Source organism: Colias philodice, chromosome 23, assembly GCF_061535455.1.
Source record: "Colias philodice isolate Cphi_HAF_F1 chromosome 23, ilColPhil1 Martin Lab GWU primary, whole genome shotgun sequence".
In the NCBI taxonomy this organism is placed as follows: Eukaryota; Metazoa; Arthropoda; class Insecta; order Lepidoptera; family Pieridae; genus Colias; species Colias philodice.
Genome location: NC_143108.1, coordinates 5,566,055 through 5,592,087, shown reverse-complemented (window position 1 = coordinate 5,592,087; position 26,033 = coordinate 5,566,055). Strand labels below are relative to the sequence as shown.

General features: G+C 33.2%; 5 protein-coding genes across 5 annotated transcripts in view; 1 reads left to right on the top strand and 4 right to left on the bottom strand.

Moving 5' to 3' along the window:
- The window catches only part of mino (glycerol-3-phosphate acyltransferase mino), a 60,214-nt gene extending 58,263 nt beyond the window's left edge, over positions 1 to 1,951 (bottom strand). The window contains exon 1 of the mRNA XM_089709860.1: positions 1,803 to 1,951. The gene's annotated coding sequence lies outside the window, so the exon portion shown is untranslated. The remainder of the gene's footprint in view (positions 1 to 1,802) is intronic.
- A 273-nt stretch (positions 1,952 to 2,224) lies between these two features.
- Positions 2,225 to 5,460, top strand: Vps24 (vacuolar protein sorting 24). Its single transcript, XM_089709935.1, has 7 exons — positions 2,225 to 2,381; positions 2,486 to 2,546; positions 2,629 to 2,808; positions 3,137 to 3,177; positions 3,662 to 3,835; positions 4,523 to 4,693; positions 5,089 to 5,460. Exons 1-6 carry the CDS (start codon positions 2,337 to 2,339, stop codon positions 4,691 to 4,693), a joined length of 672 nt encoding a protein of 223 aa, XP_089566061.1. The 5' UTR covers positions 2,225 to 2,336; the 3' UTR covers positions 5,089 to 5,460.
- Positions 5,461 to 6,698: 1,238 nt separating this feature from the next.
- On the bottom strand, positions 6,699 to 20,051 carry LOC149478060 (solute carrier family 53 member 1). The gene is made up of 12 exons (XM_089710036.1): positions 19,708 to 20,051; positions 18,645 to 18,798; positions 17,344 to 17,576; positions 16,952 to 17,078; positions 16,577 to 16,711; positions 14,857 to 15,227; positions 14,192 to 14,339; positions 13,348 to 13,542; positions 13,040 to 13,212; positions 11,723 to 11,853; positions 10,651 to 10,806; positions 6,699 to 6,898 (listed from the first exon to the last, which is right to left on the bottom strand). Exons 1-12 carry the CDS (start codon positions 19,774 to 19,776, stop codon positions 6,781 to 6,783), a joined length of 2,010 nt encoding a protein of 669 aa, XP_089566162.1. The 5' UTR covers positions 19,777 to 20,051; the 3' UTR covers positions 6,699 to 6,780.
- On the bottom strand, positions 7,237 to 8,935 carry LOC149478061 (uncharacterized). Its single transcript, XM_089709820.1, has one exon. The coding sequence runs from the start codon at positions 8,364 to 8,366 to the stop codon at positions 7,311 to 7,313; it is 1,056 nt and encodes a 351-aa protein (XP_089565946.1). The 5' UTR covers positions 8,367 to 8,935; the 3' UTR covers positions 7,237 to 7,310.
- A 2,390-nt stretch (positions 20,052 to 22,441) lies between the features above and the next one.
- Csl4 (exosome component 1 Csl4) lies at positions 22,442 to 23,619 on the bottom strand. The gene is made up of 4 exons (XM_089709827.1): positions 23,520 to 23,619; positions 23,248 to 23,425; positions 22,932 to 23,180; positions 22,442 to 22,707 (listed from the first exon to the last, which is right to left on the bottom strand). The coding sequence occupies exons 2-4, from the start codon at positions 23,413 to 23,415 to the stop codon at positions 22,456 to 22,458; spliced, it is 669 nt and encodes a 222-aa protein (XP_089565953.1). The 5' UTR covers positions 23,416 to 23,425; positions 23,520 to 23,619; the 3' UTR covers positions 22,442 to 22,455.
- Positions 23,620 to 26,033: the final 2,414 nt, after the last annotated feature.

Genomic DNA, 26,033 nt, shown 5'->3' with positions numbered 1-26,033 from the left:
AAATAGTGTTTTTCTTAATATGTGTGTGTATGTATTATCTTACAAGTGCAATGTATGATACATAAAGACATTTTAAGTTTGAAAAATCAGATGTTTTGCGCGAAGTGACAGTAGTACCCACCTCAACGCTTCGCTTATGAGGCGTGCAATTATGATAGAATAACACCCATACATAACAAAGTTTTGTAGGGTATTTTAAAAAATACTATAGAAGAATAATATGATGATGTTGTACCTATATCGTAAAATTAAGCTATCATCACTCATCAGAAGATTCAGAAGTATCCCTAGGTACCTACTTTTTTATCAATGCATGGTAAATATTTGAGGAGAAATCATTCACATTTTATTACTTTATTTCTTATTTTTTTATGTATTGAAATATATATAGCTTCCGCTCGAGCCTTCGCCCGCGTGGTGTTTTGATAAAAAGTTGCCTATGTTCTTTCACAGGGTCTAAAAATTGTCTCTGCCAAATTTCATCAAAATTGGTTGAGAGATTTAAGCGGGAAAGCGTAACAGACAGACAGAGTTACTTTCACATTTATAATATTATAGTAGGGAGTGGGGATGATGCAAAGTTTATTGATTACAAACCGCAACTGAATAAATATTTGATATACATATAATATTATAAAGCTGAAGAGTTTGTTTGTTTGTTTGAACGCGCTAATCTCAGGAACTACTGGTCCAATTTGAAAAATTATTTCGGTGTTAGATAGCTCATTTATCGAGGAAGGTTATATATCATCACGCTACGACCAACAGGAATGGAGCCACGGGGGTGAAACCGCGAAGTGCAGCTAGTATTTAAGAATTGCCTATTCCATTTCCTTTTAAAGATTTAAGAATTATTGCTTTACAACCTGATGATGTATTATAAATCTTGTTAACAAATTCAGCTAATTATAATCAAAGAACAAATCCAGTTTTGTTATGACAATTTATAATTTAATCCATCAGGCCCCGGAAACACAGACACAATAGAAAATCTATTGTGTCGCGGTCGGATCTGGCCGTTTGGGGCTCAATGGGTTAATTGCAGCACTTATTTCCAATTTTAATTTATAAAATTATGCTCGAGTTCTCTGTTCTCAGAATATAATATTCGAACTTTAATTACATTATGCACACTTTATTTGGCAAATATGGTGTTAACAGATACTTCACATTAATTTGTACAAACTACTGAACAGATTTCTATGATACTTGGCAGTGATGTAGCTTGTATAATAGAATATAATATAAGCAATAGCATATCCTTTGAAATCATACGACATAGATTATATTTAAAAAAAATTATATAAATATGTAGGTTCAATGTTTACATTAAAATCGCACATAAAATGTGATACTTGGATTACATTGGGAGTGTTTAACATTGGGCTTTTGCAAATAATATGTTTCTACTGAGTACTGGTTTAAGACTTCAACCTTCTGTATATCTATATTTAACTACTCGTTGAACCGCGGGCAGTCTCATCTTGTGGTATTCTCAAACTTATAATCTACATTACTGTAAAGTTTCATCCAAATTCGTCCAGTAGGTCTCTCATGAAAGGGTAAAAAACATACATCCATCCATTCTCATAAACTTTTGCATTATTATTATTATAAGGGATTACACAACCAAAATACAATTTTGTAAAAGGTAATTGTACTTCAGAATTTAAAAAAGAAATCTTGAAACTAAGCTAACGTTTAATTGTATATTGTGTATAATTCATAAATGTATAAAAAAACACAAGTTGATGAGATGGTGAATAAAATAAACAAAACTAAACAAAAGTATGTACTCTTACCTTTCTTAACTTTCTAATAAAAGAAGATTATCTTCGAACGATGCACAATTGATATGCACAATTCACCATTAATTCATTGTTCTTGTATACAATCAATACACAAAATTAGGGAATAGAAAAACAATTTGACACCATAACCTTTAAATTTTTGAATTTTTGTGTTTTGCGGTTTTTGCGGATTTATTTAATTTTTTCTGTAGTTTATAGAAGTGAGCTATTATCTATGTAACGCAATATGGGGAAGTGAAGAAATCTTTTATATTGAATGTTTCTAATGTTTATAATATTTTTATTTGTTGGTATATTTAACTGTTACTTAAAAATAAATATTAAATGAGCATTCAATATAGATTTTAAAATATTTTAAAACGCAATTATTAGACGACAGCTAATGACCAACGTCAATCATGTAGAATGAGATCATCAGCCAGATTTTACTGTCAAAGTCAGATTGTCAGAAGAAAATCTAAATAAAACAAACAACATTATTGTTTTAATTTCTAAAAAAAATTGTAATAAGTTTTCAATTTCAACATGGGTTTATTCGGAAAATCACCAGACAAAAACCCTAAAGAAATGGTATGTAATTTTAATAAAACTTATTCATACAAGACGCTTTGCAACAGAAAATGTCTTAAAATTAAAGTAGGTAATTAAATGTAATTCATTATTTGTTATTTTAGGTAAACGAATGGTCTCATAAATTAAGAAAAGAAGGCTATAATTTAGACAGGCAAATACGAGGTAAGTGCTTTAAAAATATTCACGATTGTGTGATGTGTCATCCTTGTCACAGTGTTTACAAAATATATCATTACTTTTTTAGCTATTCAACGTGAAGAGGAAAAAATAAAACGATCTCTCAAGGAAGCTGCAACAAAAAACGACAAACAAGTGTGTACAATATTGGCTAAAGAAATTATAAGATCAAGGAAAGCTGTTAGTAAAATATACACAAGCAAAGCCCACCTAAATTCTGTACAGATGCAAATGAAGAACCAATTGGGTGAGTCACATTTTCTCTTTTAAACAGACTGTTAAACAGCAAATATAAAACATAAATAAAAAAATATAATCAGATGTTAGTAATAATTGTAAAACTGACATGATTAAAAAGAGCAACTATGGAGTTTCTTGCCGGTTCTTCACCATAGATACTGCTTTCTAAATTGGTGGTAAATGTTAAAAATATGTAATGATGTTTCAAAAGTGCTTCTAGAAGAAGTCTAATTGAATAAATAAATGTTTGAGTTTGAGTTTGAGTAGTATTTAATATCATAATAACATTAATTCTATTACTGCTTGATAATTATGAAAATTCCATTTGTTTACAGCAACATTAAGAGTGGCTGGATCCTTACAGAAATCAACTGAGGTAAGATAAAAATATTTGTTTTATAATAACACAACAGAATAAATATACATTCAATAAATATAATTAAACTAGCAGTCCGTCCCGGCTTCGCCCATGGTACATGTTTATGTTTTCTTTCCATAAGAACCATCCTCGTACTTCAAGTAATATTATAAAAAAAAATTATCGAAATCGGTCCACCCTTTCACGCGTGATGCCGTGACCAAGGAAAAGGGGTTTCATTTTTATATAATATACATAAACAGATATATACATATATATACACATATACATGAATAGATATATGTAGTTTGTTTTTATTTGAAGAGATAAAAACTAAAATATCTCTAGTTGCATTTTGTAACATTGATTTTTCTTACTTTCTTATCTCAAAGATAAGTAAAATGTAATACTAACTCTGAAATGATACTTAAAAGCATATTTAAAAAGTTATTTTAATTAACAAAACACTCCAACTTTGTATATTCCAATTATTAAACTATAGGTGATGCAAGCGATGCAGGCCTTACTCCGATTACCAGAAATCGCTCAGACAATGCAAGAGTTAAGTAAAGAGATGATGAAAGCTGGTATCATTGAGGAGATGCTCGACGAGACCATGTCTAGTATGGAGGATGAAGACGAAATGGAGGAGGCTGCGCAGACTGAAGTCGATAAGGTTCGTAATATGTAACTAGTGGTCCGCCCCGGCTTCGCCGTGGTACCTACATGTTTAAGCTATCCTATCTCTCAAGTTGGATCGAACTGCACATGGTGTGCGAATTTTATTATAATCGGTTAAGTGGTTTAGGAGTCCATTGAGAACAAACATTGTGACACGAGATTTATATATATGTATATTAAGATAATAAATACAGGCATGTTCCCGCAAATTAATGTTGAGCGCCTATTTAGGGTGTAAAGGAAAAAGAAACAGTCAAATTGGGATTATTATGTATAATATGAATAGATTATCAAAAAATTTAAAACTGATCACAAATGTGTTTGATAGTATTTAGGTTTATAACATTCGAATGCTTGTTCAATCCAAATGACGCGGGCTTAAATTTCATCTCGTGATCAATTAAACAAAAAAACAACTTTATAACTTATGTCCAGCAGTGTTCACTGCTGGACATAAAGTTGTTTTTTTGTAACATCCTATGTATGAGACTGCACCGGCAATCAATGTCTTTGTATACTTTGAACAAAAAAAATTCACAAATATTTGTAATATTCTATCAAAAGAATTAATTTAAAATGATGTGGCATTTCTAAAGCCTCAGTGACGTTTTGTGTAACAAATTCGTTACAACAGATATGTCTTGAATATTACGATACAATTATTAGCCTAACTCATACACAGGTGCTATGGGAGCTCACACAAGGCAAGCTGGGCGAAGCGCCGGCGCCTCCCACGGCGGTTGGAGCTCCCTCCACCGCGGTTGGAGCTCCCTCCACTAGTCAAGAGACGCAAGAACCAGATGAGAGCGAACTGGACGAAATGCAGACACGGTTGCAGGCGTTACGGTCTTAGGTATGATATTTTATTAGTTATTAATAAGAAAAAGATTTCGCAATTTATGTTATATTTCTATTCTTATGTATTTTTTAATGAGGAATTAGAAATAGATCTCGCTATTGATATTTTTATATAAGGTGGTCATAAAATATAACTTAAGCAAGGGTAAATATAGACCAAAAATTTTTCGAATATAATATACATATTCAAGCTAATAAAACCCTGGATATGTTATTTGATCAGTTGAATTTAAGTGCTCATTTTTATTAATTTTAGTAATTGTTATACATTTTAATTTTCATGTGATATTAATATTAAATAAAGGTTATTTGAAGTTAATCATAAGTCTTCTTTTGCTATTTTCATTTAGAACTTTTTAAACTATGACTACAAAAGTTTTTTTTTTCAAGGTACGAGATTCGATGTCGCCGAGATGTGGAAAATGCCTTTAACACTGTTATTACTTACTATAAGAGAGAATGTTGTAAGTCACGTTGTTGTGCGTTAAATATTTGTTTCGTACTTTAATAAATGTTGTGAAATTACTTGAATTTCAATATTTCATAAAAAATAAGATTTCAGTATTCTTGTGATTGTTTGCTTGTTGTTCATAGTTTGATTACTATGTGTTAAAAATATTTAAAAAAAAACCTGTTTAAAAATCTCACACTGTATCTCTTTGGTTCGTAACAAGCTATAACGAATTAATTTTAATTAAAAAGATGATGTATTTATATATTTTTATTGTGATAATTGTTTACAAAATAAAACTGCTATTAACATTGAAGCTTTCATTTTACCTTTTCCATTTTAAAATTGTGTGAAGGTCTGGTATAATAATACTTTGTATCAATAAAATAAATTATCTAGTAAGTAGAATGATTTAACTAAAACTTAAAAATTATATTTATATACTTAATCCTTCCTTGATAATCACATTATCCATTGATGGAAACAGATTGAAAATAGGTAAATTAATTTTGGAGTTTACCGTGAACAACTGAACAGCCTATAGTGAAGATTAAGATACATATATCAATACCATAGAAATCTAAATAACAAGACACATAGAAGTGCTATAATGTCATAATTCGTATGAAAACCGCTGTCGCCAAAATCAACACATTCAAACCGAAAGCTAAACAGTACACACAAGTAAGAGCGAGCGCGCACGAGCAACTTTGTCTCCGCAACTATTTTGTCTCTCCACCCATGGGCTAGTATGAAAGTGCGCGCACGTAGCAACGCAACTCCCCATACAAATTGATGGGAGAGACAAAAAATAGTTGCGGAGACAAAGTTGCTCGTGCGCGCTAGCTCTAAACTATGCCTTTTATTGGACAGCTTGATTTTAGTGAAAACTAACTTAACTATTAAATTAAGCTTTTGAATATGTATCCTAACGCACGAATTTACGGTTTATTTTAGAATAACATCCCTAAGTATAGAGACTTTTTGCTCCAATACGAACAAACGTGATAATAAGAATGGTCGACTGTGTCATTCATTGTTATTTCGATTACTATGGTGACACTCGTAATACTTGTAAATATTCTATAATTTTAAGGAAAAACGGCATTATTTCTAAAAAAAAATATTTTCCGATGAAATATTATTCCTTTATAAGTATAATTACAACTTGTGGAAGAATTTCCGCAATGGGAATTGCTGAAACACACCATGTATACACTCATACGTCTCCAGAGCAACTGAACAGTGACGAATGCACTGGTGATGACCTGAGTGGAATCACCTGAGTGGCGACAAGGTCACGCACGCTTACGACTTCTAGTGTCTTGTTATTTAGATTTCTATGATCAATACATAGTATAAAACAAAGTCGCTTTCTCTGTCCCTATGTCCCTTTGTATGCTTAAATCGATCAAACTACGCAACGGATTTTGATGCGGTTTTTTTTAATACATAAAGTGATTCAAGAGGAAGGTTTTAATATATAATTTATTAGGATTTAGACAAAGCGGGCGAAGCCGCAGGCGAAAAGCTATAAGAAAAACTCGAACACATTTAATAGAAATATATTTAATAATACTCATAATATCGCTTATAAACAAAATATCAAGTACACTATATATCACAGTTGGTTACAACATTTTGGAGGATAAATCTAATTCGAGTTGAATGTCTTGAATGGATTCCTTCTTGAGCAGCGGCTTTCTGTCGTTCTCTTTTATCTTTTTCGGGTTCTTTTTCTTTGTGGCTCTGAAAAGATAATAATATAGAATGTTAATTTTTAGGTCAAATATAACTACGCCTATTTAACACTAGCTGTTCCCCCCGGGTTTCACCCGCATTGCTCCGCTCCTGTTGGTCTTAGCGTGATGATATAATATAGCCTATAGCCTTCCTCGATAAATGGGCTATCTAACACCGAAAGAATTTTTCAAATCGGACCAGTAGTTCCCGATATTAGCGCGTTCAAACAAACAAACAAACTCTTCAGCTTTATAATATTAGTATAGATCAGACAGACAGATAGATTACTTTCGCATTTATAATATTATAATTAGGATTTGTGATGGTAGTAATTTATTTATTTATTTATTTATTTATTTATTTATACATCTTTGACTTACAGTACAAAACATACCAAAACGCACAAAGATAACAATTATTACAAAGTCTGACTTAAAAATAAGGTACAATTAGAGACAAACGATACAATATTAACATTAAATAGGTCCACTTCAGATTTAGCACGTAAAAATTTATTTAACAAATTGAGTGCATGATGGGTGGGTGCACTCCAAGCGGCTCGCGTCCGGAGCAGGCTCTCCGCGAACAGCGGACGCGAGCGCCACTGCACGGAGCAGCTCGGTGCCCACACACCACAGGCCCCCAGTGCCACGGGATTGTCAATTTTGCTATTTAACAGCAGATAATAATGAACCATAAGCGCGCGCTCGCGTCGTAGCTCGAGTGTATCCATTCCAACCATCCCCGTAACGTACAAGGATGGATATAAGTAGGGATAATATCCATACATCTTCCGGAAAAGGCATCTTGAGAACTTACGTTGAATTTTTTCAATCATTAACGTGTAAATTTTTTCATGCGGGCTCCACACGATAGCGTTATATTCAAGCTTACTACGTACAAACGCATAATAAAGGCTAGTGATAACAGTTTTGTCATTAAAACGAGCAGTCTGCCTAAAAATAAATCCAAGGGCTTTATATGCATTATGGCATAAATCAATTATGTGGTCATTAAAACTTAAGGAACGATCGAATAATACGCCTAAATCATGAATCGAATTCTCTCTAGCTACAACCTTATCCAAAACTTTATAGTCATAGAGATGTGGAGATTTACTCCTAGTAAAAGTCATTACTTTACATTTTGCCTCATTAAGATCTAAACGGTTCATTTTACTCCATTCGCAGACGCTATTTATATCGTTTTGTAATGCCTGACAATCCTCAATACTTCCTATAGCCAAGTATAATTTGAGATCGTCGGCAAACATAAGACACTGGGAAGAACTAATAACGTCTGGAAGATCGTTGATCATTACCAGAAATTGAGTAGGTCCGAGGGTACTGCCTTGACTGATACCAGAATTGATGGCATATGGATCTGAACGATAACTACCAAGTTGTACAAATTGAAAACGATCCCGGAGGTAGTCTGCAAAATATTTTACCAGCCTGGGAGTGAAACCAATCATAGAAAATTTGCGCAAAAGGACGTCATTATCTACGCGATCGAACGCTTTTTTAAAGTCGAAATAACTGACATCGATTTGTTTTTTCCGATCTAAGTTTTTAGAAGCGTAGTCGACGAAATTAATTAAATTTGTTGATGTTGATCTACGGGCACGAAAACCGTGCTGACAATCCGATAATCGAGAACTTATTTGTTGTGAGACGTGATTATTTAAAATAATTTCTAATACTTTAGCAAAAGTAGATAGCACCGCGATAGGTCTATAGTTCTCAATGCTCACTTTGGAGCCACTCTTTGGAACCGGTGTAACACGCGAAGTTTTCCATACGGTAGGATACGTATCAGTTTGGAGAGACAAATTAAATATGTAGTGAAGAGGTTCAATAAAAATTGATATACAGTCTTTAATAATGAACGGCGGTATATTATCCGGACCTGCTGCCGAATGCGGTTTAAGGCGCCGAATTGCAAGCTTTATATCAGATTTTGAAATGTAATCTATAGAAATACGTGATGAAGCGACGCCGGATACAAGCGAAGCCTCCTTATAATCAAGTTTTGGTTTTTCATTTAAAAATACTGATTGAAAATATTTAGCGAATGCATTTGCGGTGATAATGTCTATGTTGATAGTGTTAGCGATGATGATAATTATCAGTTCCGTCAGTTGGTGTTAGGGCGCGTTCCCACCGTGTCGTGACGACAGATAATCGTGTAGTTTTAAGTGTCGTGGCTTATATGTTTAAATGGAGGTGTTCACATTTAGAACGACACAATTTACTGTCGTCTACGACAGTTTTTGCAGTGACGACACTTTGTCGTGACAGTGGGAACGGCAAGCACGACAGTCGTAAAACGATAAAAAATCGTGGACGGCAACTCTATGACGTCCATTGAACTCAGGAGAGTAAACGCACTAGTAATCACCAAGCGAACGCAGAGGCGACTAGATTTGTAGCTTGCTGATGATGTGTAAACGACAAAGCGACTGCCAGGAAACGATAAAATGTCGTCGCGATCCAATGGGAACAGCTAGATACGACAGTCGCTAAACGATAAAAAATGTTGACGACAAACAATCGTTATAATGGGAACAGGTAGAGACGACAGTCGTCGAACGATAAATTAGTCGTTACGACATAGTGGGAACGCGCCCTTAGGGCGCGTTCCCACCGGGTCGTGACGACAGATAATCGTGTAGTTTTAAGTGTCGTGGCTTATATGTTTAAATGGAGGTGTTCACATTTAGAACGACACAATTTACTGTCGTCTACAACAGTTTTTGCAGTGACGACACTTTGTCGTGACAGTGGGAACGGCAAGCACGACAGTCGTAAAACGATAAAAAAATCGTGGACGGCAACTCTATGTAGACGAACACGTGTTTTCCCTTCCCTCTCGCACCCGCGCGCCCCTCGTGTCTGTACTCGGTTTGCTTTTCCCAACCCAAGCGAACGCAGAGGCGACTAGATTTGTAGCTTGCTGATGATGCGAGCGATCTGAGCGATCCAATGGGAACAGCCTAGATACGACAGTCGCTAAACGATAAAAAATGTTGACGACAAACAATCGTTATAATGGGAACAGGTAGCGACTACAGTCGTCGAACGATAAATTAATCGTTACGACATAGTGGGAACGCGCCCTTAGGGCGCGTTCCCACCGTGTCGTGACGACAGATAATCGTGTAGTTTTAAGTGTCGTGGCTTATATGTTTAAATGGAGGTGTTCACATTTAGAACGACACAATTTACTGTCGTCTATGACAGTTTTTGCAGTGACGACACTTTGTCGTGACAGTGCGAACGGCAAGCACGACAGTCGTAAAACGATAAAAAAATCGTGGATGGCAACTCTATGACGTCCATTGAACTCAGGAGAGTAAACGCACTAGTAATCACCAAGCGAATGCAGAGGCGACTAGATTTGTAGCTTGCTTATGATGTGTAAACGACAAAGCGACTGCCAGGAAACGATAAAATGTCGTCGCGATCCAATGGGAACAGCTAGATACGACAGTCGCTAAACGATAAAAAATGTTGACGACAAACAATCGTTATAATGGGAACAGGTAGAGACGACAGTCGTCGGACGATAAATTAGTCGTTACGACATAGTGGGAACGCGCCCTTAGTGTTGGTGATGATGTCAACATTATTGTTGAAGACGATATTGAGTGTTAGAGTTGAAAATGAACGATGCCATCGATATTGTTGGTGATGACGTCGATACTGCAGTTTGTGTTTGTAATGATAATGAAAGTGATGATGAGCCAGTGACGTCACCTGTTATGCACTCCATCGGGCAGGTCCATCATGCGCAGAATCAGCGCTTGATCAGATGAATCCAACGGCGCTACGGATATATCACGAACGGCTCGGAACTTGCCGCAGTTGTTGAGGTGCTCGTTCTCGAGACGGAAGTAGTTCCATATGAAGCGTCTGCGTGGAGGTAAAAAGTATTTATTGAAGTGAAAACTTCTTTAGCGGCGTTGAGCACTTTTTCTGTAATGGGTATAAAATCTTAAACTCGCGTCAGGACACGTGACCTGATCGAAAAAGCGTAAGACGGATACCATTCCAAAATATCAAACATGCTCAACGTTAATAATCAAGTTTTCACTTCTGCCGGCACTCCCGGAGTGCAACCCGTCTTTTTTAAAATGAAATAGCTCTAAATGTAGTTATTACCGAAGCGTCTGGTTGGAAGACGCAGTTAATTGAACAAAAAATAGCTCTAAATTTTGTTATTTCAACAAATTTGTAGATATATCGAACTAACTATAGACAACTTGACTCACAATTTATATGAAACTGGTTGAAAAAGCAATTGATTAAAAAAAAACTTTAAACAGTATGTATTATATTATTACATTTATGATGTTATTACCATAAATAGAATAATACATATGCTTTGTAGATACTATAAGCAACTAGACTCATAAATAATGTATGTGGTGTTTCGTATACGTTACGTTCAAACACCTTATTTCGTGGTAGTAAAGTTTAAAGTCTATTGTCTACGCTCATTAGAAAACTCTGCCTAATAGATACGTAAGCAGAGTTTTGTTTAAGAAAATTTTAAGCGTTTTTGTGAGTCGTTTCTTTTTGTACGTTAATGACCTAAATTGAATCATGTCAGAAGTAATTTACTAAGGGCTGATTTTTCAATCCTTGGTTAAAATTTATTCGTCGAATAATGTATAAAACTACCATTTTAAAAACGTATTCTAATTGCCCGTATTTGACAGTTTACGTGACATTTTAATATTATCGTGCAATACTTTATTGGACGGATAAGTTTTAACCAAGCATTGAAAAATCGGCCCTTAATGTTAAAACTTTAATATCCGCTTACCTGAAAACTTCAAGAGGTGCCAATACAGATATGACGGTTTCAGAGCTAAGTATTTTATTCTCAGTTAAGTAGAACGCCGGCGCCCAAATGAAACGCAACACAAAGTCTTCTATGATCGCAAAATAGTAGAACTGAAAGAAAAATTAAAATATTTAAGACTAATATTATAAAGAGGAAAGGTTTGTACTTTGTATGTATGTATTTATCACGGTTTTCACGCATAAACTACTGGACCGATTTGGCACAGATAATCTTTAGACCCTGAGAAAGAACATAGGCTACCTTTTATTGCGAAATATGTACCACGGGCGAAGCCGGGGCGGACCGCTAATATTAAATGTGTAGAAACATCAAACCCGAAATCCATGTGGCATTACATCATTTTGGACAATTTAAAACATTATCAACACAACATTCGACGCAACGCACACACGATCAGCCGTCAAAGTGAGATGGCATGATTCAACTATCGTGAGCGAAAAAGAGACAACTGAAGTAAAATGTATCTTATTACTTATTAGCCACATTTCGACGTACCACTCCCGGAGCGCTAATAACCATATTAAGACGAGGCTCCCTAACATAATTTCTGGCACTGAGAGACCGGTTACGATACTTGACGCTAATACAGCCGCAATAAAGTTGAATATCGCGTGCGCTCTTTGATCGCGTTCGAGCTCGAAAAGTAAGTCTCAATTCTTATTTCGTTTATAACTAAAGTAATAATCGATCTAGAGAAAAAATATCTTGCGATTCGATAGTAAACTCTATTTTCTTACTGTTAACATTTATTTTAGACATAAAGTCCAAGTAAATCTTTAAAAAAATGTAATAATCCTTAGAAAAGGCATAATTTTTGAATAAAAAATGAATCGAGCGAAAATGTTACAATTAGGTAACTGTCTTGTACATCGATAGAAACAGACCCAATAAATCATATATGAACTAAAGTTCCATTTTGATCGTATGTGTGACTGTTTCAGAATATTAATGCAATTTCACATAATATTTAGGGAGCATCCCCTTAATTTTAGTTATTAAGTTTTGCAAAAGCTGCGGGCAACAGCTAACTGTTAATATAAATGCGAAGTGCAAAGTCAAATACGAAGATCGACTTTTTTTAATAAACATATTTATATAATCTGACCTTTTTACTGATTTATTTTTCCTTTATCCTAAGGTTGCCTGGAAGAAATCGCTTTTAAGCGATAAGGCCGCCAAATTGTACATTTATTAAGTAACATATCGTTTCTGTAAATTTTGTTTTTGTGTGCAATAAAGTGTTTTCTATTCTATTCTATAATCAGCTATACTCACCCCAACACTATACACGATCTCCTCCCTCAGCAAGCTGTTCTCCGCTTGCAGGCCCGCAGTGAACAACCCCCAGTCCATTTTAACATCCCACGTGTATGTATAACACGAGGATATGAATTGGCAGCCGAGCCACGCGTATAGGAACGGATTGTCGTATGGGTTCTCGTACTCCGCTAAAAAGTTAAAAGATTTTTGAAGTGAAACTTCTGTATCGGGGTTGGAAAAAAATTTAGTGTAACGTCCCACGTGTATGTGTAACACGAGGATATACTTTTTAATGTTTCACTACTTCTAGTTTTACTCCTTACCCTTATACATAGTCCGCATAGTAGAAAAAAGCACTACAAAGAAGGTAGTTGAATATTTCCCGGCGTTCACGAGATGCGGGAACGCCTCCTTACTATCCCGGTAACGCCGGAGACATTGCCAGAAACGAGTCCAAGCCGGGATAATGTTTACTATGGCTCGAGATATTAGGAACCATTTTGTTGATTCGAACGTATCTGAAATTTCAAATTATACTTATTTGCAAGAATGTAGTTACAAATTATAGATGTTTTAATTACAATATTATGTGGCTAATACATTCTACCCATTGATTGGGTGTGCAAATATTAAAAAAGAAAGTTGATTAGTCTAATTATTTAAATGTACACACAATTCAATTTTCACAATTACGTGAACGCACTACGATTTACACGAAAGTAAAGAAAGATCAATAAAGCATTTCTGTAATTATCAATGTATTGTATGAACATGTACAGTGAACAGAGAAAATCACTACATAGTATAAAACAAAGTTGCTTTCTCTGTCCCTATGTCCCTATGTATGCTTAAATCTTTTTTTTAATAGATAGAGTGATTCAAGAGGAAGGTTTTAGTATATAATTTATTATGTTTTAGACAAAGCGGGTGAAGCCGCGGGCGGAAAGCTAATAATTAATAAATCAAGTCATCAGTATAAAATGGAGACAATTGACAAATATGAAGTATGTTCAAAGCCATAAATTATATTTTGCTTGTGAATTTTATATGCTTTTATTTTTGCTTTTTAAAACTTTGTCTTTTAAATAAATGCTTTTTTCTTCCTTTCTTTTCTGATCGTGGTAACAAGAAGGTAGAGAATTGTGCCGTATTACGAAATAAACTCACCATTAACAATAAACCAATCGGCACCGGCCACATAGAACGAGACCAAATAGTGAAAATCCAGGAAAGCATAGACAAAAGAGTTCCACTGGTCCGCGAGCCAAAAGTCCGCGAAAAGCACCGGCATGAAGGGAGCGGCTAGAATACGACCCTGCAAGTTTAGTTAGTAACTTAGTATTAGTAAATAATTAACTGACTTGAAAAACAGTGTATATATTTTATTAAGGGCCGATTTTTCAATGCTTGGATAAAACTTATCCGTCCAATAAAGTATTAGACTATAATATTAAAAATTTCACGTAAACTGTCAAATACGGCCAATTAGAATACGTTTTTAAAATGATAGTTTTATACATTATTCGACGAATAAGTTTTATCCAAGCATTGAAAAATCGCCCCTTACTGCAACATGTTATAAAAGAAATTGTATGTTTGTTTATTGCAAAAAAATGTGATAAGTAATCTGTTGTTTTTAAAAATTTGTAATAATTATTTTCTTACGAGAAGTTATTATCTGATTCCATCCGTTTTTTTATTGTGCTAATATTTCTATTTGTATCTTCTTTGAGATTTTAATATAATAACATTGCAATTATATATTTAAGGCACTGAAACCACGAGATTAAAAAAATGCTACTTGTTACTATATATAACTAAAAAAAACTCACACATATTCTCAAAAACCAGAACCTCGCTTCATGCCGAAACACTCTAAAGGGGTTCATCAAAAACGCCAGCATAATCAGCACCAACGCTAGCGGATTGACAAACGGCGGTATACTCAAACTCGCACTGTATATAAAGCTGAGTATACTCAACGCCCAGACGACCCCAAATATCGCCGCTAATTCCATCAAATGCTGTTCAGATAGATGTTTTCTTGGATCTAATTCAAAAATTAAAACATGGTTGACGCCAGAACTGCGCCAACCATATACGTTTATTCCTATTAGGAATATGAATTCGACAAATAGAAATGGCCCGCGGTACAATCGGAAGGCCGTTTTGAAGTTTTCTGTTGCCGCATCGTGGAAGAGCGCTGAAAAAGAACATATAGGTGCTGATAGAATAGACTATAGAGCATTTTAATGTAACACAACATTTAGCATAGGTAATTTTTAAATTATATCGAATCGCTTTTCAAACATGACGTTCGATGCTTTGTAAAAACGATTGAAACGTGATCTAACGATTTCGTAACAGCTTTTGATCGAAACATATTTTGATTTTAGGTTGACAGTACTATTTAGAAAAATATTGAATGCATTTGTGGCTTTCTTATGTTGCGTAGCATTAAAAGAAATGGATGTCTCGTATAAAAGTACGATAATAAATTACACTTTTACAACATGCCCTTTATATCGTCGCTTATAAAACTAATTCGTGCCTTATTCATGTCTTATTATTTATTACCCATGGATGTTGTTTAAAAATTTATGAAAAACTTAACATGGGGGCATGTTAAGTTGTCCTATAGCCTATAATTGGTATCTATTCAAATACAAACATCGTAGCATAACCAACTTCAGTAATAGATGGTAATAGATAAAACCATAAGGCAAATAAATTTTAATCTTAGAACAAATACGTAACTGCAGCGTATATTCCTAAGTATATTCAATGCAAAACAGAATAAACATTTAAATTCAAACACTGATGAAATTCTATTTAATCTGTACCGTCCACGGTTAAACTGTGCATAGATAAGAAATAGTTTGTGGCACAATTTATAATCTATGTGCATTACGTCATACGAAACTACATACGATGAGATCTTAATTTATTGCTTTATTGTTGTAGTATACGATGAAATAATTTATTATATCTGTTTAGTTAGAACCTACTTAATAAAGAAAACTTTATGGGTTGTAAAAATTAGCATAGAAATAAGATAAGAAAAGGTGTAACTTTGCTGGTCGAAAGATTTGATTTATGCCTCTTATTTTTTAAGATAACAATCTATCCTATACAAATAATGGAATGTGTAAAGCTTTCAAATTCTCTTGAAAATGTTTACGAAAGTATCTAATAAGCGTGATTTTTTAATATTGTAACTTCTTTAGGTATGTAGATAGGTACTTAGGTACAAGATGAAGAATATTGATGAAAAAAAATATTTCAAACACTCATTTTTTTTTAAATTGATTCGACATATTTTTATAAAAAGAGTGTAGGTTCAACTTCTTGAAACAAAATCGATTGCGTTCAATATATGTATGTACTTAAATTTGTCTGAATTAATATACATATTATGTATATAGTTTAATTCATGATTTACGAGCGTAATTTTGTAGTAAACTTTTTTTTGACAACATGATAAATAAAAAAATCGAGCTTAATGGGTCAGTATGAAAGAGCCTTAATAAAAGATAAAAAGTATTTACTCACCAGATAACACAACTGTGATGGAAAGAACTATGAATGATCCAGAAAACAGACCGACTTTGAACGTCGTCCAAGGACTCTGTTGTTCACCTAACGGTGGTACGCGAAGCTTTTTCATCGCTTTCTGTCTGTCTCCGCCTTAAATGGAAAAATATAAATATGAGTTACAAAAATGTAATTTGTGGGTGTATTAAATACGAATTCGGGATATTTCCTTATTTTTAATCAATCATGTTTTTTCTTCATATTCGCAGACAAAAATGCGTTTTTTTGCGGGAAATTTAAACTTGGAATATTCTTTTTCCATTATTATTCGCACATTAAAAATTCGCGCCATTTTTTTTTATTATGAGGGATTTGGAATATTGTTTATCTTACCTTCCAGATCATTAGTAACGGTCGCTTCAGTATCGCTGATCAATCGATCTATATCTTTGTTTGTATAAAAGTGCGATGTTTCGACATGTTCCGCCCGCCATTGGGCGCCATTACTCACATTTAATAACTGTTGGTAAATAATAGTAAAAATTAACAGGAATAGTTGAAAGTATGTAAGTTGTAAAGTATGTACATACACTTAACAGTACACATAAATTCCAAAATTATAACTTTCCTTATACATTTACTTAAAGTAAAACGTGTGAATGGCATTACAATTAGAATAACAATTTATCATCTGTGACAGTACAAACAAACAAAAAATTCTATATCTGGACATAAACTGTTTCCTAAGGTATTTTTAATTGTTATTGAAATAAACTACCACAAACCTTATCATGCTTCTTCAATATTTTCCTAAATCCTGTATAATTTAAATTCTGATAATTTTGTAACAATATTAAACTAAGGTAAAATTCACTAAACGCCAACTTTAATTCCTGTATTTTCCTTCTGGGGATCGCCTTTTTGTTGTCACCCCCACTCTTGGGTTTTATTGTGTCGAATCTCGATTTCAATTCGCTTTGTAATGTTGCATACTTTCTTGTAGCCTCTGCTAACTTTTCTAAAATAAGACGAAAAATATATTTTTTTCTGAAGTTTTGTTATATTTTGCAAGAGGTGAAATTTAAATACTAGTTTATAAGAGTCTACTAGCTCAATGCAACATTGTCAGCTCTTAAAAGGAAAAAAAATCGTTATCAGCCATTTTTTTTAACGGTCCACTATGTGGACGGTAGCATGTTCTTTAGCCTATAGGCTTTAAAGAGCTTTAACCATCACAAAACGAATTTTATAATTAGAACTGGTAGTTCTTGAGATTACCTTGTTTGAACAAACAAATATACATCTTAATAAATGTATGTATTTAAAAGTATTTATGAAGCTCGATTGGGTAGGTAACAAAAACTAACAATGAGATGTCACCAAACCAAAACAAATTTGTCCTGATTGAAAGTTTAAAATACAATGACGAACATATTTTTTTATGCTTTTGGCAGCTAGCATAGTTTTAACAAAAATACAAAAATATTTTCCTCATATTTTTAGATTGTAAAAAATTGAATTTTGTCTAGCAATGTTAATTAGTGTTAAGGAGATTTCCTATTATATTTGAAAACCATTAAATTTTTATGTATATTAAAAATATTATTTGAAATTACAACAAATAGTAATTGTATGTACAAAACTTTTTTCTATCATATATTGCACACAAAATTTTAATCTAGTGTAGGTATTTTCAATTTTGCTATTGTAGGTAAATGCCAAATACATTAAAATAAAATGTTATACTACATTAATAATTTGTCTTGACCACAGTACAAGTTTTCCTTATAAGTTATATTGTCATATTATAATTTACATTTTCATTATACTGAACCATATGTATATAGATAACCAATCTATACTATATAATATTATTAAGCTGAAGAGTTTGTTTGTTTGAACGCGCTAAACTCAAGAACTACTGGTCCGATTTGAAAAAATCTTTCAGTGTTAGATATCCCATTTATCGAGGAAGGCTATAGGCCATATCTCATCTCGCTAACACCAACAGGAGCGGAGCCACGCAGGTGAAACCGCGGAGCGCTGCTAGTGTATGTATATAGATAACCAATAATTAATAAAATACCTGAATAAAATGTGTTAATTTTCTTCAGCTCTTCATCGCAATAGTGGAAAAAAGTTTCATCAAAATTTGCAAAGTGCCTTGAAAGCACCTCTGGTTCCACATTCTCGGCCGATGGAGCCTCTTCTACTGCTGTGTATAACATCGCCTTCATTTCCTATTTATTTAAAACAGTTAAAACAAACTTAAATTTCATTAATTAATATAATATACTAACTTTACCAGCAAGCAAGAGCAAGTATATTAATTAGCTTATGTGTTATACTGTAAGCTACATCATTGCCAAATTCCCTAAAATCTGTTTATTAGTTTTTGCATATTCTTTTTTATCAAAATTCATAAAAAATACACTTGATAACAATGTTTATATCTGCTCATTTGCTATGTTCAAGCTATGTAGGCATTTAGGGATATACAACTTTTTTTACTACAAGTAACAATTTGGTTGGAAGAGTGCTAGAGCAAATATTATAAAATTTGAAATTTAACAATCTTAATAAAATGATTATGAATATAATTATTTTAAGTTTTAAATATTGTATTGAATAACTATTGCTTAAAATTAATATTTTTCTTTATAAATCCTAGTAATTATTATTGTTATAAGTATTTTATTTAAAGTACAATATGAAAAAATAATTTTAATTCAAATGATGTTAATAAACTTTATCATACAATCTCATCCAGTTAGAAGTAATAGCACCTGGATTATTCAAATAACTCAATAGATAAGGTTTATCAAAATGTTTATTATATTTTAGTATCAAATGCAAATACCTACATGTTCATTTAGGTAAAAATATTTGATAACATCTATCAATTTCATATACAGGACATGTGACTAATAATAATGTGTAATAACCATAAATAAACAATAACAACTCAATACAATGGATTATTTTGCATAGATATAAAATAGCCTTAATTTATATTAAAAGCGAAACAATTCACGATAAAGGTCGTCGCAGAAATATTATATCGTGATCATTTATTTACTTAATAACTTATCAAATGATATAAATTCACGTTCTTGAACCCTTTTTTAGTTTTTATATAAAATACTGACCTCATAGTTTATATACTGTTTCCGCCACTCGGGCGTTATATGTGCACTTAGATGTTCAGCGAATTTCATTTTTTAGACCTTTGATACGTCTTTACTGTATGAAACACTGAAAATCACTGTAAGCGTAACGAATTCTACGTGCAATAGATATACACAATTTAACTTTGTAAATAATATAGCACAGGTGACTTAATCTACATAATACTACAACTATAACATAATGGAATGATTTATTTACACGATTCTATTTAATTTTTTCACAGTATAATCACTTGAATTTTAAAAATACATTCAGCTTTTTCATATCGCAATTCGTAACAATGATGAATGATGGACATTTGACATAAAAATGTATGACAAAGTTCAAACTTCAAATTGATAGAGAACAGCTGCTCATTGGTTAAACATTTGTCACTGTCAATCTATTACGTTTCATTTCACTTTGTTTTTTTTAAATCTTCTATATTATATAAAATAAAAATGAATCGGTCACGGCATCACGCGTGAACGGGTGGACCGATTTCGATAATTATTTTTTTAATAATATTCCTTGAAGTACGAGGATGTTTCTTATGGAGAGAAAACGTAAATATGTACCACGAGCGAAATCGGGGCCGACCGCTAGTTACTATTAAAAATCCTCCAAAAATAAACAAATTATGCTTATATGCTGGCATGAAATAATTAAATCAGGTTCATAATATAACCTGCTTATCGAAAAGTACCTGCCAGTGATTTCAATATTGTAAACTTTTGATCTGATAGTTAAAAAAATCATAACAGCTACCTATCCAATATATTTAGATAACTTTTTAATAATAAAGCTAATCCAGCTATCCATTTGTTTACGCAGGATAAACAGGATAAGATTAGGGTAGATAAACTAGTATAGTATATTCCTTTTTTTTGCATCTTGTTATCAAGTTTTTACTATTTTAATGCCAGGATTGGTCGTAACATTAAAAATATACATACAGTGGTGGACGTTTAATTAGAAACAGGTAACACGATGAAGTAGTCATCAAGTTTATTTAACATTTGTGTATTAACGTATTAGAGATTAAGCATTATTTCATATGTAATAAAACACCCGTTTATCTAGTTTTATAAGAAATTGCTTAATTTTAATCAAACGTTAGCTTAAATTTATAAAATCAAACTTAAATTTACAAAATTTAAAAAATTTATATAGGTGAAGTCTGATTTCCGAGTATTTTCAGTCTAGACAACAAATTAGAAACAGCATGTTTCGAGTGTTCTAAAGTCAAAACCTATTAAAATGCCGTCAATATTTTCTTCTTCTATAAATATTTGCACCGTTTTTTAAACATTCTATCAAAAAGTTTCTGAAAATTAAGTTTGCAGCAAAAATGGGTAAAAGTAAGATTTGTGACCTATCAACAAGAAAAATAATTTTAAGCTTACATTTTGACAAAAACTGGAGTTGCAGGAAAATTGCAAATCATTTAGAGTGTTCGATAAAAAGATATTCAATGCTATAGTTTATTTCAAAGAGCATGGTACTTCTGATTAAGTGCCTAGAAAAGCTTAACCATGAAAATCTACTGCTCGCGAGGATAGGCAAATTATTCTTTTCGCAGAGATTGATCCATTTAAAGGCCCTAATTCTATTAGGAAATATGTTTTTGCAAACGTGTGAAAATCTCATACAATCTAAGCCACGACGTTGTAAAGCCGTTGTTGTCTATAAAGATTATAACAGTCTCAAAACAACCCCATACGTGCCCATACTATAATGTTTCCTCCGCCATGCTGAACTGTTTATTTTTTTCTCTAAGGCCTGGTTAACTGAACGACGCGCGTATCCTTTGCCATCAGAATTGATTAAATTAATTTTAGTTTCATCCCAAAATAAAACTTTTTCACTGGCGTACTAGTGGACAGACTAGCAATATTTCTTAGTAAATGAAAATCGTTGTTCCCTGTACTGCCTAATAAGAAGCTGTACTTTCCTGGCGTCTCTCCCAAAAAATTTTGCCTCGACTTGCCTGCGAACCGATCTCATCGACACATTGTGAGGTTCGTCTTCGGAAAAAACTAATTTTATAATAGAATTTGAACTTTTAAATGGATCCATATTTGCCAAAATAATCATTTGCCTATCCTCGCGTGCAGCGGTTTTTCATGGTCGAGCTTTTCTAGGCACTTGATTGGAAGTACCATGCTTTTTTAAATAAACTATAGCATTGAATATATTTTTATCGAACACCCTAAATGATTTGCACATTTCCTGTAACTCTAGTTTTTGTCAAAATGTAAACTTAAAATTATTTTTCTTGTTGATGGGTCACAAATCTTACTTTTACCCATTTTACTGCAAAATTAATTAATTTTCAGAAACTTTTAGATAGAATGTTTAAAAAACGGTGCAAATATTTGTAGAAGAAAAAAATATTGGCGGCATTTCAACAGGTTTTGACTTTGGAACACTGGAATCATGCTGTTTCTAATTTGTTGTCCAGACTGAAAATACTCGGAAATCAGACTTCACTTAAAGTTGTTTAATTTTATTAATTTAAGCTAACGTTTGATTAAAATTAAGCAATTTCTTATAAAGCTAGATAAACGGGTGTTCTATTACATATGAAATAATGCTTAATCTCTAATACGTTATTATACACAAATGTCAAATGAATTTGATGACTACTTCATTTTGTTACGTGTTTCTAATTATACGTCCACCACTGTAGATAACGTAAATAAATAAAAAAAATTCTGAGCAATAAATCAACTTTTATTTGTATCAAGATTTCCCTTTTCATCCTTGCTTTCAACCAACAGTGCTCTATTTATATTATCTGGTATGACCCTTGCAACTTTCCTAGGTTCCTTAACTAATGTTTTGGGACACTGCATTTCCGACCAACTAATTGGTACCATGCTGACTCCTTGCGGTGAACCTTCTGCCGTTGCTATGACAACCCCAAGTTCATTCTCTGCAGTAGATAGATGGTACCAGTGTATTTCCGTCATAGGTAACTGAATTTGGATGTAAGAAATTTTTTTTTGCAATTATACTGTTCTAAATTACAATATGGATATTGATGTTTCATAATAACATCTTTTTAGTTTTGCAGATTGAAAAATAAATTTTATATTAAAACTTCAAACCATATTGCATATCACAATATAAATAGTTCTGTAAGTACATCTAATACCTGCATGAAAAATACCTTAAATTGTAATAATTATTAAAAGGATACAACTCTAGCTAAAATCACATCGCCTGGCCGAAAACACTTATATGGGTCAATTCTATCTCTGTCAATCACTCTTATGTCTTCTTTCTTCAAGATACCTCTATAGGGCCTCACCAGCACTGATGGGCCCACACATAATATAAGGCACTGTACTAATCTCGAGTTCACTACTGTAACTTTTGCAGTCACAACATCTCCAGTTTTTGGCAGCACACTAGGGGTTTTTGGGCTCTCAACCGATATCATTGTAGCCTGAAAGAGTATTTATGTAATTAAAAAGCACTAAATTACGAATGCATTGTTGTTGAACTTATTTTACCTTTGTATTCTCATCTTCTTGCATTTTTAACACTCCCGCTAAAGATGCGTATATATATCCTTTAAGCTCATATGTTCCAGCACCTGGGATGTTGTCCTTATTTGATACACTTAATCTCATCCCAGGAATACATATTTTACCAATATCTTTAACTTTTTCGGCGTTCATGTTTACTTCTCTGCATCAAGTTTACAATCAAGCAAAATAAAAATAAACTAATCAAACTTAAATTATTGCGTATACTTCACAAAAACGCTTAAACGTTTTCTTACAAAGTGATTTAATTTGGAATCATTTATGTAATTGAAATAATATATAATTTAAGATTTAAGCATGGACTTGTGTACATATAACATAACCAAAAAATACAACAAAGAAATAAGAATATAGACTATAGACTATAGACCACAGAGAGCAATTAAACAATGTCATGTCAATGTTACTTGTCAATTGGAAGTTGTCATAATCTTAGAGTATAGATATCTATAGAGCGCGAACAACCAAGTGGGAACAGTAGGCACAGGTGGGAACAACACGACGTTCCCGCCGCGCGCGCTCGTAGTCGTGGTTGAGTGCTGACGAAGTGCGTTGCTCTTGATTTTTATTCATATCTAGGAATAAACATGGTGAAATGTGCAGTTATATCTTGCAAAAACGATACGAGAAAATACACAAAATTTAAATCCAGTATCACATTTCATCGGTAAGTCGATTGTTATACTTATTTTTATGAAAATAAATCTAGCATCGCGGGGGTGAAGGGTAGGTGGGAGGCGGACACGCGCAGGCTCGCTCGCGCGCCTCACTGCCGCCACGTGATCGTAGTGATGTGACCTGACCAACGCTGTACTCGATATAAAGTTTACTAGAAGAACTATGTTTTAACAAATTATTTATTTAACTTTAAAATTAAAACTCTTTTAAAAATGTATTATAAAGTGGTGTGTTTTGTATGATACACTTTCTAATATTATGAATGCGAATGTATTATAGTATAAATGTAAAGTATGTAATGTTACGATATATTTTCTGAACCGCCAAATTGATTTTGAAGATTTTGATAGTAGAATAGATAAAATTAAATAAAAAAATTATTAATATTATTTATTATATTATCATAAAAATTATTATTGTTTGATTTATTATTAAAAAAATAGCACTAAACCCGATCTTTTTTTTTATTAACTTTATTATTTAAAAAGTACTCACGTTTTTCTGGAATTCCAATTAAACATATTTTTTTAAAGTACTTATAATTAATACAAAAAAATTTCTTATATATTATATTCAAATGGAATAAACAAACTTTATTCAGTTGGTAAACAAATTTAAAATTACATATTTATACTTTATTCATATATTTTTCCTTTAATAACTTATTGAACATAAAATTTACGATACATATTTATTTACATAACATAACGATAGTTCAACACGCAATTGATACCTACCCATCCCTATTTGTCACACACACATCTCTATATTATCTATAGATCATCTGCCTACGATGCGCACTATGCAATTTGTGCAATACACTCGCTCTATACTATTGTTATAATATATACTCTAAGGTCATAATCTAGGTAATTTTTAATGGAATATCTATGGGGAAAATTAAGGGGAAAATTGTGGGGAAAATGCTGTGTGCAAGAAGCTTATATCTAATACACTGGAGATTTCAGTATGAACATTAACTTGTAACAAGAAAATATGGCCTTGAATGACGCCTGTATGTTTTTTATCCCTTTCACACTCACTTGCCAAGTTAGGTGTGAAAGGGATAAAAAAACATACAGGCGTCATTCAAGGTCATATTTTCTTGTTACGAGTTAATGTTCATACTGAAATCTCCAGTGTATTAGATATAAGCTTCTTGGCTGTGTGGGAATATCTTAGGCCGCGTTTCCATCTGCAAGAAAACTTCCGCTAGAAATGTCCGACAGCAGCTTGCAAGTGTCTCAAATATGTGGGCACAAGCCGCACAACCCAATACTTGTATGCAGGTTTTTGTATTTGTCTATTGAAGAATGAGCTTCCATAACGATTTATTAACAATTCTGAATTTTTTTTTTTTTTTTTTGTGTGGTGTCTCTCAATGTTAGCCAGAAGGGCTTCTACATTTTAACGCGGACGCGGGGGTGAACTGAAGGTTCACCCTGGTAGCCACATGCACAAGGGCGTCCCCCCTTGACGGGGACCACGAACCTCGGCTTGAGCTGTCGCTTGAGTGGAGGAGGCCAGAAGGGCCCTAATCGGACGGGCGCTCACCCGGGTGGGCGCGGGAACGCGGAACAAGGGACCTCGTCTTCGCCGGCGAAGACGGTGTAGGTACGCTTTCTGCTGTGGTGTGTGCGGTGTCGCGGTTGGTTCGACGTTGGGCTTCAATCGCCGAGTCTAGCCGTGCGTTAGCTTTGGTAATGTCGTCGTCGGAGTCGTCCAAGACGTGTCTCGGCCGCCTGCAACAATTCTGAAACGTTATCGATATTGAATCAAAGAAATTTCATGACTTGATATTTTGTTGTCATGAACTGTGACGTCACACGAAGCGCACCAAATGGCCGCGTCGTTTGAATTGTCGATTTAAGTTGGGTTTTGAAACTTTTTTTTTATATACTTCACAAGATACTTCCAATTACTTTTTGGCTGCAAAATTTTTCTTCCTTATACAAAATGTTGTAAACTATCGGATAAAAAAAATCATGCATATTCCCTATTATGAATACTTCCATAAAATACAGATTTCGCGATGCATAGAAATTTCATCAGCATATTTGTTTGATTATTTA

Bases quoted from the DNA above. Each gene is read 5' to 3' on its own strand.
- Vps24 (XM_089709935.1), top strand. From the start codon at position 2,337: ATGGGTTTATTCGGAAAATCACCAGACAAAAACCCTAAAGAAATG. The intron at 2,809-3,136 runs GTGAGTCACATT...ATTTGTTTACAG, and splicing joins GCAAATGAAGAACCAATTGG to CAACATTAAGAGTGGCTGGA. The intron at 3,836-4,522 runs GTTCGTAATATG...ACTCATACACAG, and splicing joins CGCAGACTGAAGTCGATAAG to GTGCTATGGGAGCTCACACA.
- Csl4 (XM_089709827.1), bottom strand. From the start codon at position 23,415: ATGAACGCCGAAAAAGTTAAAGATATTGGTAAAATATGTATTCCTGGG. The intron at 23,181-23,247 runs GTAAAATAAGTT...ATACTCTTTCAG, and splicing joins AAGAAGATGAGAATACAAAG to GCTACAATGATATCGGTTGA. The intron at 22,708-22,931 runs GTATCCTTTTAA...ATCCAAATTCAG, and splicing joins ATGTGATTTTAGCTAGAGTT to TTACCTATGACGGAAATACA.
- LOC149478060 (XM_089710036.1), bottom strand. From the start codon at position 19,776: ATGAAATTCGCTGAACATCTAAGTGCACATATAACGCCCGAGTGGCGG. The intron at 18,799-19,707 runs GTCAGTATTTTA...TTAAATAAATAG, and splicing joins AACAGTATATAAACTATGAG to GAAATGAAGGCGATGTTATA. The intron at 17,577-18,644 runs GTATTTTATTAA...GTCTTATTTTAG, and splicing joins AATTAACACATTTTATTCAG to AAAAGTTAGCAGAGGCTACA.
- LOC149478061 (XM_089709820.1), bottom strand. From the start codon at position 8,366: ATGATTGGTTTCACTCCCAGGCTGGTAAAATATTTTGCAGACTACCTC.